This window comes from Hyperoodon ampullatus (assembly GCF_949752795.1).
Source record: "Hyperoodon ampullatus genome assembly, chromosome: X".
NCBI lineage: Eukaryota > Metazoa > Chordata > Mammalia > Artiodactyla > Ziphiidae > Hyperoodon > Hyperoodon ampullatus.
This window is the reverse complement of record NC_136913.1, coordinates 38,336,424-38,349,644: the sequence shown is the minus strand read 5'-3', so window position 1 is coordinate 38,349,644 and position 13,221 is coordinate 38,336,424. Positions and strand designations below refer to the sequence as shown.

The window sequence follows — 13,221 nt, the reverse complement described above, 5'->3', positions numbered from 1 at the left end:
CCACTCCTGGCGTCCAGCTCTCCCCTTGCCCAGCCCAGCCCAGCCCAGCCATGCAGTGCCCTGCACTGCTGAGCGGGGGATACTTCTCTCGGCCTTATCAGGCTGCCCACAGCAGTCACTTTCACATGTGGCACTGGGCACCAGAACACCCCTCGGCCCGGCCTGGGCATTTTCCCTGCTCCCTGTCTGCTGGAGGGCTCACTGCATTCTTTTCTCCTGCTTCCTTTGTCCCCTCCTCAGAACCGTGATCTCTTGGGAGAGATAGGGATCCTGTTCTCTGCCTGAGCCTCTTAGGGCCCGTGGCCCTGGGGTCAGGTATCACCCGGATCCTGCTCCTCTAGTTGGTCTGCTTGACCACTCTGGTCCCAGGCTCTCCTGCCCAGTGCTTCCAGACCTAGTCCTGCTCTCACACTGGCCACTGCATCCAGCGGTCCAGCTGCAGGTGCCCACAGACTCTGCACCGCCTGGGCTTCACCCTTGGGCTTCTCTGCCTTCAGCCCACTCTCTCCCCAGGCTGGACAAGGCCCGCACCCTGCCTTCAGGATGCCCGTGGCCATGACTGACTTGCTGTCAGGCAGATCCTTGTTGCTCCAGGGAGGCTCTCTCCTTAGGACCTTGTCTCCATGCCCTTGTCCCACCCCGGCCCATTTGATTACCTGCTGTACTGTACCTCACAGACAGTTTGACTCAACCAGTGTGTATTAAGTACTTGCTGTATTCTAAGCATTGTGGCATGAGCTAAGAATCCAAATAAGGCAAGCTGGTAAGGGTGAAATTCCTTCCTCAGTGTTCATCAAAAACTGTCTATGACAGAAGTACCACGTGGCTTTTTTTTTTTTTTTTGGCTGTGTTGGGTCTTCGTTTCTGTGCAAGGGCTTTCTCTAGTTGCAGCGAGCAGGGGCCACTTCATCGCGGTGCACGGGCCTTTCACTGTCGCGGCCTCTCCTGTTGCAGAGCACAAGCTCCAGACGCGCAGGCTCAGTAGTTGTGGCTCACGGGCCCAGTTGCTCCGCGGCATGTGGGATCTTCCCAGGCCAGGGCTCGAACCCGTGTCCCCTGCATTAGCAGGCAGATTCTCAACCACTGCGCCACCAGGGAAGCCCCCCATGTGGCATTTTTAAAAACCCTCTCACTGCTGACACCACTCCCACTCTGTGTGGACCATAGAAAGCCCCACCTAACACTGGGGTTCAGCTCATTTTTTTTTTTTAGGCACCAAAATTTTTATTAACCCACCTGCTTGCTCTCTTTTGACATTATAAACCAAATTAATCTCTTTTTGACCCAGAGTTGTGATGGGAACCATCAAGTTACAATGCGCTTTTACGTTTCTTTGGCCCCTCTCAACCTCTGGCTATCACTTCTCTTGTCCTTTCTTGGCTATCCCTTAACAATATATTCCAACCCCTGTAAAATAGGGACTAAAAGTACCAACCTCATCATTCTGAGGTTTAAGAGAATGCCAAGCACTAAGCCGGGCTCTCAGGAGCATTCAAACGCCAGCAGTTCCCCCACACCCTTTGACATAGCTCTTTCTCATCTGTCATGGGCTGAGGAACCGATGAGCCTGTAAACCAAGAACATGGGTATACAGTCCATAGGCCAAGTGAGGGCCTGGATGGTAAAGTGCATGGGCTTTGTGATCACCACCGCCAACTTCCAGCCTAAGGAAGGACTGACTGAGTGAGCAGTTCCAAAACCCCTGAGGTCATGGCTCCCTGTGGGTAACTCCCGTGTACCTCTATCATGACCAGGGCTTGAGGAGGGACTTCTCAATTCCCCCTGCCACACTTGGAACAGTATGAGGGATGCAGCAGAGGCCAAAGACTGAGTGACTAGCCCCAGGGAGTTGATGGGGAACATTATCAAACCAGTCTCAAAGGTGGTGCCATTTGTTCTTTGGGAGGAGAGGTGGGACGCAGGCAAGGACAGCAGCTGGAAGGCAAAGGGCAGGCCTGGTTCTCAATAGCGGTAATGATCAGGTTTGAAGGGGCCGTCACGGGACATGCCCAGGTACTGGGCCTGCTTCTCAGTCAGCTTGGTCAGCTTCACATTCAGCTTGCCCAGGTGGGCTTCAGCCACTGCTTCATCCAACTTCTTGGGCAGGAAGCGGACCCCGACAGGGTACTTGTCTGGGTGGGTCCACAGCTCAATCACCTGGTTGGTGAAGGAGTTGCTCATCACGAAGCTGGGGTGGCCCATGGCGCAGCCCAGGTTGACCAGCCGGCCCTCGGCCAGAAGGATGATGCGGTGCCCGTTCTTCAACAAGTAGCGGTCCACCTGGGGCTTGATGTTCACCTTCTCCACAGTGTTCTCATTCAGCCACTTGACATCGGTCTCCACGTCAAAGTGTCCGATGTTCCACACAATGGCGTCATCTTTCATCTGTTCAAAGTGCCGGCCGAGGATGATGTCGATACAGCCCGTGGTGGTGACAAAGATGTTGCCCTCCTGACAGGCCTCATCCATGATGGTCACGTCATAGCCCTCCATGGCAGCCTGAAGCGCGTTGATGGGGTCGATCTCCATGATGATGATGCGGGCCCATCTTGTACAGGTTGTGGACCCCTGTTGTGGTCTCTTCGGAGATGCCTCGGATGCCTGACAAGGAGCTGTGGGTACTTGGTGTGGATGAGGTTGGTGAGGTCACCACCATCGTCCAGAATCATGGTCCTTGAAGTACAGCATCTGCTCAGTGCACCACAGATACTCCTCGTCCGTTTCACCCTTCCAGGCGTACACTGGAATGCCAGCCTTGGCAATGGCAGCTGCTGCATGGTCCTGGGTAGAGAAGATATTGTAGCTGGACCACCGCACCTCAGCACCCAGGGCAACGAGGGTCTCAATGACGACAGCTGTCTCCACGGTCATGTGCAGGCAGCCGGCAGTGAGGCGCCCTTCAGTGGTTTGGAGGCCGAGTACATCTCCCACATGCACGTCAGGCCCGGCATCTCATTCTCTGCAAGGTCCAGGGCCTTGCATTCCCAGGCGGCCAGGCTGATGTCAGCGACTTTGTAAGGCAGCTTGTCTGACATGCTGGCGGCATTTCCGCACAGAGTGATGGACACGGGCGAAGGGGGCCAGGCCTCAGGCTGGGGATAGGCACGGGGAGGGCGGCGCCGGGCAGGGCCAGCTCATTTAGTCTGTGCCGTCTTAATTAATTCTGGATAGTTGAGGCCAAACCAAACACATGTCTAATTATACTATATAAGATGTTGTGGTCCAACTTTAAACCTAAGGGACTATCCTAAAGACTTTAAACCAGAAGAAAATGAGTAACCTGGCTTCTTTTAAAATAATGAGAGTAGATTGTGTTCCTCTATATTTTGCCAAGCATTAGTACTCCTTACCTAATCCTTGTAACACCGAGATAGAGACATCAGTATCTACTTTTGAGGATGAAGAAACCAAGGCTTAACGTAATTTTCACTTGAACAGTCTTGGTTTGGATTTGGGGGGTTTTTTTGTTTTGTTTTTACAGTAAATCTTAGACTCCTTTCACTGTACCATCCTGGAAGAGTTAACCCTGTTTAATCCTTAAGCTGGTGTGCCTTGTATGTATGTAGTAGTACAATTTAAATCTTTATTTTAACATTTAGAAAAATCTGTAAGGTGGTCAAACCTGAGAAAAGCTATAGAGCTGACTTCTCATAAAGCCATGGCTCAGAAAATAATCTATGTCCCTAAAGCTGGAACTATAATAGCTCCAGTGTGTAATCAAAACAATTTTAGATTTTAATTTTATTCTGATTTGTCCATTTGCAGCATTAAAGAGTTGACAGTAGCAGAATATTTGTGGCTTTGCTTCTGCCCCCAGAGGGAAAGGTTGTCATCAAGGGGTAGGTACAGTCTTGTTAGGAATCTGTGCTTGGAAACAACAGCCATGTTTTGAACTAGAGGCTGTTTTGTGAAGTCAGTTGGCTCTCTTAAGATTGTTTCTGGGGGTCACTGTGTTCTTCCTTAAACCCTTAGATCTTTGTGCAAAATGACTCAGATGCTTGCCCTTTTTAATTTTGCAAAAAAACAGATAAGTCTTAAAGATGTCTGCTTCTTACATACTTGGTCAAATGAGTTTTATTCCTTGAGGGTAGTAACCTGACAATTATTGGCCATAGATGAGCCATTAAATCAATTTATCTCCAAAAGAGAACTTTAAATGTTAAATTACTGCTTCTTTGGCTGTTTGAACCCAGTGCATTTTCAGTGATCTTTCTGGACTCTCTCTCCCCTCTCTGGGATTCAGAAAGAGATATTTGCCTGTAAATATTAACAAGTTTGTGTCTCATCTTAAAAGTCAAAAAGGAAGAGGTTATAGAGATCATCTTAAAGCCACCTATTAGTGGCCTGAGGGAGGGGAATCCTTGTGAAGCAATTCCATTTCCTGTTCCTGAACTTCAGGCAAGCTGAGTCTGCACACACACACACACACACACACAAAGAAAAAACTGGCCCCCACTTGAGACCCATAAGTAGAGCAGAGTATGGGGACAGAGGCCTTTGAGAAAAAAATGAGGACGTGTGGTGACTCTGCTGGAGATAAGAGGGAGACTAGGCAAGAAAATCTCAGTCAGGATTCTAGGCATCTTATAATCTTTGAAAGTACAATAATATAGGAGAGAAACTCAAAGCCATGAAAAGGAGGAGGAAGCAAATATATTCAGTACTAACCACAGAGACTACTGTAGTTACTGTGATAAACATGAAATTTGGCTCTGAACTTCCTGGCAACCAGGACAAAAAGGAGAACGTCACGGATCACATAATTCTCATCTAATAGAAGTATGTCAGTTCTTTCCTTGGAGTTAAATTACTAAAGGAATATAACCTGATTCTTAGACATAAGAGGCATTTGGTGGTGTGGTGAGTACAGTCTTCCTGGACAGTCTCATGCAGTAGGTGCAGAATGACCTTCGTGTCTTCGTGGATAAAAACTAAGGGCGTGAATGCCGTGCAGAGAAGGGTAATCCGCAGGGAGCTAACGGTTGCCGAGTTGTGTGTTTTCTGCTGTAGAATAGAACAGCAGGCTAGAACTGAAAATACTCAGACAATTGGGTGGCTATCAGGCTGCAGTCATTGAGTGGAGAAAAGACCATTTCACGCCTGGGGTGGCATTCTCGACTTCATCCGTGGGTTGTGGCTGTGTGGACTTCCATCTGGCACTCAGAGTAGCTTCAGGGATGGAAGCAAGGGTAGGGACTGTGCCTCAGGATTTTTTTTTTCCCCATCTAAGTTGCCCAGAAGGTGGCTCTGGGTGGATGTGGGATGATGAGGAAACCTTATGTCTCAACTGACCCTGGAGTCACCTGAATTACGAGCACAGGAAGGATAGAAAAAGGCCCAAAATAATATTCACAAAAAGGACAGTTCTAAGTGAAGATCACTGTTAAGCTCAATTGAGCTATACACAGACTTTTTCATGAAGGTTGTTCCTTGCTAAAATCTTCAGTCACAAAAGGATTTGCAAGGAAATGCCAATTGCCTCTTTCAAAAATGAACATATAGAAGCTTGAAGAGCTTTCTCCCATGGGGAATCTGAGCCTGTGACTTTCACAGTTAAAGCAGTTTGAGGGCAGGTAAAACAATGTGCCAGGCTCCCTTACCCCACAAGGAGAAACTGTAACTAAACAAGAGGAAAAGACAACCCTCAGAATGGGAGAAAATATTTGCAAACGAAGCAACTGACAAAGGATTAATCTCCAGGGTTTACAAGCAGCTCATGAAGCTCAATATCAAAAAATCAAACAACCCAATCCAAAAATGGGCAGAAGACCTAAACAGACATTTCTCCAAAGAAGACATACAGATTGCCAACAAACACATGAAAGGATGCTCAACATCACTTATCATTAGAGAAATGCAAATCAAAACTACAATGAGGTATCACCTCACACCAGTTAGAATGGCCATCATCAAAAGGTCTACAGACAAATGCTGGAGAGGGTGTGGAGAAAAGGGAACCCTCTTGCATTCTTGGTGGGAATGTAAATGGATACAGCCACTATGGAGAACAGTATGGAGGTTCCTTAAAAAGCTAAAAATAGAACTACCATATGACCCAGCAATTCCACTCCTGGGCACATACCCTGAGAAAACCATGATTCAAAAGAGTCATGTACCACAATGTTCATTGCAGCTCCATTTACAATAGCCAGGACATGGAAGCAACCTAAGCGTCCATTGACAGATGAATGGATAAAGAAAGATGTGGCACATATATACAATGGAATATTACTCAGCCATAAAAAGAAGCGAAATTGGGTCATTCGTAGAGATGTGGATGGACCTAGAGACTGTCATACAGAGTGAAGTAAGAAAGAGAAAAACAAATATCGTATGTTAACGCATATATGTGGAATCTAGAAAAATGGTACAGATGAACCTATTTGCAGGGCAGGAATAGAAAGGCAGACATAGAGAACAGACGTGTGGACGTGGTGGGGGGGGATGAACTGGGCGATTAGGTTTGACATCAATACACTACCATGTGTAAAACAGATAGCTAGTGGGAACCTGCTGTATGGCACATGGACCTCAGCTTGGTGCTCTGTGATGGCCTAGTTGGGTGGGATGTGGGAAAGGGGAGGGGATGTGTGTATACATGCAGCTGATGCACTTTACTGTGTGGCAGAAACTGACACAACATTGTAAAGCAAGTATAGTCCAATAAAAATAAGTAAAAAAATAAAATTCAGAAACATAATCCTAGGAAAAGTGAACCTTGCACTAAACAGGAAAGTCAAAACCTTTACGAACCAATTTGCCTCTTACATGCCTTTATATTCATAGAGGCCAAGAGATTCTCTTCAGCCATGAAAGCACAGTGCCCGCTAGTCAAACCTGCCTCCAAAGGCAAAATAGACTTTGTGTGAATTATATGTACTGCTTTTACATTTTTGTTTGATCAAAAGACTATTTCTGCCAGGTGCCACCTGGGGCAGGAGGAGGACAACTGAACAAGACGCAGCCCCTGCCCTCAGGAAGCTTAGCCGCCAGCATCCAGGCACTTGCATTTCCAGGGTGGCGGGCACTACAGGTGCCTAAGTGTGGGTGTGTCAGGAGCATACCGGCAGGGCGCCTCACTCGGCTCAGAGCCCATAAAGGACTTTCCAGAAGAAAGAACACTCAGCCAAGCAATAGGGAAAGTGGGGAGGGGGATGAGGGGATGGAATGTCCAGGCGGAGGGAGTAGGAAGACAAAGGCTGGCCCTTCCTGGAACTGAAAGTACTTCAGCGAGGCCAGTCCATGGAAGGGAAGGGGGACAGAAAGGTAAGCGTGGGCCAGCTCATGAGGCAGGGATCTGACGTTTATGCTCGGGGGGCTACATTTTATCCCAAGGCCAAGAAGGAGCTCTTGAAGGGCTTGGAGTGGAGGAGTGATGGAATGGGATTTGCATTTCCGAAAGACTGTTCTAGTGGCGGGGTTTACTAGGATTGGAAAGCAGCAAAACTGGAGGCAGGTCACCCAAATTGCTACTACAGCAAACCAGACACAAGAGGGAGGAATAGGGCAAAGCAAACAATTGAAAGGCTATTTACAAAGCAAACTATGTGGCTAACAGAATAGATATGTTAAATTCTTATATAAAGGACAGCAAGATATTTACCCCTGACGCATACGAATTAATTACGTGTCAGTCACTTGTGAACTGTGTGCCTATGTTGGGTTTTGTTGGCGGGGTTGGGGGGTGTTCTCTTCTAGGGGAGCAGCAGAAGCAGCAACCCCTTACCAGAATCAACTCCCACAGCATCAGATGCTGGCTTTGCAGTATGTCTGTGCAAACTAGTAGCTTGCAGTTAGAGGTTTCTGATACCTTGGAATGGAACTGAAAGGGGCCTCAGAGGTCCCTCTCCCTTGAATGCGGCATCTTCTCATGGGCCTACAAATTGCCCACAGCCATACGGCTTCTATAGTGGCTCCAGGCTCCATCCCTGGACAGGGTGTCCCTTCCCTGTGAGTCCCACAGAGGAGAGGGCTTTCCTCAGGACAACTCCAAAGGCCTGTGTCAGTGCGAACACAGCCCTCGCGGTCACAGTGACCATGATTTGCTCTCCTCATGAGCAATCTGAAATTTGAAATGTGGTGTAGTGCGCTCTGGATGAATGCTGAAGCCACCCTGCTGGTCCGAGTCTACCCCAAAATGCATTTCCTAGGAATTAAAATTCAGGCTACAATTAATAACCAGGTTTAAATGAACATTAACCGACATAATCAGTGTTCACTTTTCTGAAGAAAAATAAGTCGGATTGATTCATGAGATTCATAAGAAAAACGTCCAGTTTGTCAGCTTTTATTTGTCAATGGCTATTGTCCATCCTTTGGATGAAAAGAAGTTGGTAAATTTAATAATATCTTGCCAAAAATTTGAATCAAGGGCTTTTCCAGTTGTATAATTTTCTGTGAACTCATTTGAATGTTGCATTAGTTATTTCTCCTTTTAAGTCTGTTTTCTTTTTTTTTCTTTTTTTTTTTTTTACACAGGCGCTGAAGGTCCTGAGAACTGCAGAGTTTGCTCCTTTTGTTGTTTTTATTGCCGCACCAACTATCACTCCAGGTTTGAATGAGGTAAGAATTAATCAGTTTTTCCTCTAATCAGCATTCCCCCAAGTAAGGATGCGTTTGTGTTGTGCATTCCAGAGCAAAGCCCCATCTCATTAAGACAACTAAATGAAGCTCTGCTTTGTTTTCCATGCTGGCCAGTAAGATTTCCAGAGCTTGAGGTCCTCTTTCAGGAGTAGGAATTACACACCACAGAGAGGTGTGGTTCTTCTGAGATCAGAATCATTAGGCAAATGCAAGCTTTAGTCTCCAGTGCAGTCCGCCTGGGGCCCTATCCATGGGTCTGCTCCCGCCCTGAGGGGCTGCCAGCCCCTCCTCTCCTGATAGCGACTGTACTGAGAGCTCTGGGCCAAGAATCACCTTGCCTGGGGAGAACTATAAGGCATCCACCTCCTTGGCTGGGCTGCCCGGACTCCCCTAGGCAGCCTCCGGAGTGGAACCCGTGCAGAATCTCTCCCCAGGCCCCTGGAGACTACCAGACCTGGAAATGAGCTCTGTCCCCTCTCAGGCCTACTCAAGTCAGCAGCCGCCACGGAGATGGTGCCCGCGAGGGTCGGCAGCACCATCTAGAACCAGGCTGGCTTACACAGCCTTCTATTGCTGGGCAGATAAGAAGGTAGTTATGGAGTGTCTGGTGAGTATATTGCTGCTTATGTGCTGTAGGCTCATTCTTAAGAGGAAACTCTACACAGAGTTTTCCTGAAGGCCATCACTTCTGCAGGGTCTAGAAATCACCAGGACGCTCTTGGCACTGTCCAGTTAACAGTGGCCTAGACTCACCCAAGCTTATGACAGTAAAATCAAGGCTTGGAGATTTTCACTTTAAAGAAAATTAAATATCTAGATTTAAGGAAGATTAAAGAACTAGATTTCTATGTCACTCATATTTTTCAGTCATTTTTTGTCATTTCATTTGCAAAAGATGTATTCCTTGGTAAATTCTACTTCTCCATCTTATTTAATACACAGACATGTTTGAAAGTCCACATTGTGGTTAGCTCTTATCCTTTGGTTACCATGTATTTTTCTTGAATTATCATCTTTGCTTTGTTTTTGTTTTTGCCTATTTTCCTGCCCTTTTACTAATTTTCTATAGCTGCCAAAATGGTGCAGAAAATTGCCTGTAAGTACCAGCTAGGAGGTGATGAAATACAGCCTCGTCTCCTTTCATAGATTTAGAATGTAGACATTTTGTTCCCACAAATCCTTGCTTTTGCTGTTAGAATAAAGGCATTTTGTTTTCACTGAGTTAAACCCTGCTCACGTGTAAGTCAAGCCTGCAGACAAGCTGTTGTAGAGGAAGAAACTGACAAACATGGCTTCATCTTAGAAGGTCCTTAAGAGGGAGCTTTATTTTTTGTGTGTGACGAGAACTGCATTAAAAATTTGATGCTCTCAGCCATAAATTTTCTTGAATGTTTTCATCAGCCCAGCTTTCTGAGCAAATTATAAGCTCTGCTAGTGGTTCTTGAAGCCCACCCAGGACTGTATATTCCAATAGAATCCCCTAGCCCGGAGAGTGACGTGGTAGGAATTGCTCCTTCTCGTACTGGTAGGAAGCACTCCTGTCTTTGGGTGAATGCATGTTTCCTAAAATGGGGCTTTTGCTTTGTGTTTATTTTAAAGCCACAGTGAAAATACTATGCTTTTTAAGTGCAAGCAGAAAGTGTGTTGATATGACCTTAGAAGGTGATGATTAACTGAGGTCTTATCTACACTGAAGTAGTTAACACCTAACATCCAAAGCATGCCACGTCCTGCTTTGAAATTCCGGTAGATGACAAAGCAGGTTAGGACACTCTCATTTCAGGGTGTCCTGATAGAAAAGATTGAGTCCCCAACTTTTCTGGTGTCTGTCATCCCCACCGTGGTGCTGTGATGGAATCGAGTGTTATTATTTCACCTCGAATCCCCTTGCCAGAGGGCTGCACCCACAGGCCGAGGTTCATCAGAAGAGTCTCTTACGAACAGATGGGCCTCCGAGAAGAGGAGGGCTCCTAAGCCAGCAGTGGGTGCCAACAGCTCCCAAGTCCCTGAAGGCACCGCACCTTTTAGTTTCTCTGGAGATCTGTCTGTCTCTGTCATCATGGGCCCCCATTTCCTAGTAGACTTTCTCTGTCTCTTGACTATAGATTTAACAGTCATCAAATCGTATAATGGCCAGTATTAGTCAGCCAAGTGCTTGTTCTTTTGGTAACATTTATTAAGCACTTACTATGTATAAGGCACAATGCCAAGTGCTGGGCACAGCAAGGCAAGTTTGAGCTCTAGTTGGGGAGAGAGATACTAATCAAATAAACAGGTATTTAATTGTATCTCTATATATTTCAGACTCCACCCAGCAGCTCAGCTATCTAGTCGGTTACTTTGACTTACAAAGTTTCCTGGTTTCAAATTTGAACTTGCCCATTAAAAGTTCAGCATAACAAGATCTGCCCCGTGAAGATGCAGAGGCAGACTTTCTGGTGGCCCTTAAGGGATCCCCATCGTGAAAGAACTGCCGTCCTGAGGCCCTTTGTAGTGTGCTGCAGGAGTTGAGGGAAAGCCTTTACTGCCGCGAAGAGTTCAGTAGCTGCTTTTCCTTCCGAGTTGTTTCCATAAGAGATGTAAGTACTTATGAACAGTGATATTTGGCCATTTCCAATGCAGACCAATGTGAGGGGATTCATCAGATGCCAGCTGCCGTTGTATCTGGGAAATGGCCTTATTTCATCCATTATTTGTAACATCCAAAAAGCTTTGCCTCTGGCATCCACTGCTGTTGAGTGAGGGCCGTTACATGTAACTGAATTCCTGGAACCTCTAAGTAGAATAGAGAAAAATACAACTTAATTTGTTGTCCAGAGGCAGGGGCTTCTTGGCGCAAACACAGCTGGGCTCTGGGGCCTGGTGCAAGCAAGTGCAGAGGACCAAGGGAAGGGGATGCAGGGCTCTGACCTCGTCCGTCCCCTGAAGCCCCCCCACCCCCACCCCAAACAGGAGAGTGGCTTGAGACGAGGCGGGCCTGGGTCAGAGGATGAGGACAGAGTGGCTCGACTCTGACAGTCTGTCCCCACTCACCCCGGGGCAGACACTGCTTGGCCGGGGTGGGGTGATGTGTTTGCTGAAGAGTGTCTGTTTCCTCTGGTCCGTCTGGTTTGGCGTGGAGCCCCCTGTTGCATGGTGAGCAGTCGTGGTTGCAAGCCGTAGTTCTGTGACCCTGCCATCCCGGGGACCGTCATCTCCTCTGTCACGAAGCGGGCTTGGCCTCACGCCCAGATGTGGCACATCAAGGTCTGGCCTTGACTGTTTCTGACATTGGGACGGACAGAAATGTGACACGAGAAAAAAATCCGGCTGACTTTTCTCTTTGCTTTTCCCTCCTCCCACACCCATCCCTACCTCCATCCCATCACCATTTAGGATGAATCTCTTCAGCGTCTGCAGAAGGAGTCTGACATCTTACAGAGAACATATGCACACTACTTCGATCTCACAATTATCAACAATGAAATCGATGAGACAATCAGACATCTGGAGGAAGCCGTGGAGCTCGTGTGCACAGCCCCGCAGTGGGTCCCGGTCTCCTGGGTCTATTAGGCCTCTCCCCAGATATCTGCCGCATAACTGGGAGCCACCTCATACATGGAAAAGCCTCTGTTATCGGCCTTGTGTCAGCAGGTCGTGGTCCCTAGAGACTACCTAGTTGTAGTGTGACCTACATTTATAATTATTGTCATGTCTGAATAGATAGGAGGAGAAAAACAATTACACACTAATTTAAAGAGACAGTATCTTTTTTAATCAGTTCTCCTAAACTTTAATAAAATGTATCTTTAAATGTATGTATTATTCAATCCTTTGGAATGTTATATTTTTGGAAATCATAGCTTTTTATTTCCAAGGCCCCTAAAAACTGCACAAAATAGATGCTGCTTTCTATAATCTATTTTAATAATAATAAACAATGATTCTGTTACCTTGACTGGGGTTGGAACACTACATTCTTTTTAGAGTCTGATTTTATGGATTGGAATATCTTTCTTTCCTTTATTTATTTTGAAATAATCAGTCTAGTGATTACAAAACTCATAAATTTTTAAAGGCCTTTCTTTTCCTCTTTTTTTTTTTAGAACAATATTTTTTTTAAGTCCTTTATGTAACATCCAGATAATGTGATACTGTCTCTTTGAAGCACCCTGTAAACCTTTTAGAGATTTGAAGTTGGGTCTTGACTCTTAATGCATGTGGACAGTCGCGAGCGTTTATGCTGTCGGTGTGTCTGTGTTGGACAAAACAATCTGTAATCTACAGCAAAGTACATTCCGTTCACGGGGCACACCCAGGGGAATAAGAATAAAATGCTATTATGACTAAGTTGTAAACCTATGCACATCCCTTGCATTTCGGGCAACTTTATAAAAAACAAACAAAAAGAAACTGATTTTTATTAATAATAATCAATCATGTAGTGAAATGTGTTTGTAATTTTGTCTCAATTTAATTTGTTGTAAGGTGGGAGGGGGAATTGCTGGTTTCACCATTTCAGATCTGTGTTGTCTGAGAGTATTAACGTTTTAATTAAGCAAAGAAATGAGGATTTTTAATATGTATGTAATTGTTTTAAAGCACCCATTTTAAGAGAATATACTGTGCAATGAAGAAACCAGTTTAGGCATTTGCTAT

At 46.1% G+C, this 13,221-nt stretch overlaps 1 protein-coding gene and 1 pseudogene across 7 annotated transcripts in view; one reads left to right on the top strand and one right to left on the bottom strand.

The window, feature by feature from the left end:
* CASK (calcium/calmodulin dependent serine protein kinase) overlaps positions 1-12,135 on the top strand; it is a gene marked incomplete at both ends in the record, with an annotated part of 397,099 nt that extends 384,964 nt beyond the window's left edge. For all 6 annotated transcript variants that reach the window (XM_079727526.1, XM_079727525.1, XM_079727522.1 and 3 more), the window contains 2 exons: positions 8,479-8,562; positions 11,959-12,135. In XM_079727526.1, the coding sequence (XP_079583652.1) occupies positions 8,479-8,562; positions 11,959-12,135 (261 nt within the window). The remainder of the gene's footprint in view (positions 1-8,478; positions 8,563-11,958) is intronic.
* Positions 1,963-3,035, bottom strand: LOC307069050 (adenosylhomocysteinase-like; annotated as a pseudogene). The gene is made up of 2 exons: positions 2,567-3,035; positions 1,963-2,535 (listed from the first exon to the last, which is right to left on the bottom strand). The product of its transcript is annotated as an adenosylhomocysteinase-like (transcript).
* Positions 12,136-13,221: the final 1,086 nt, after the last annotated feature.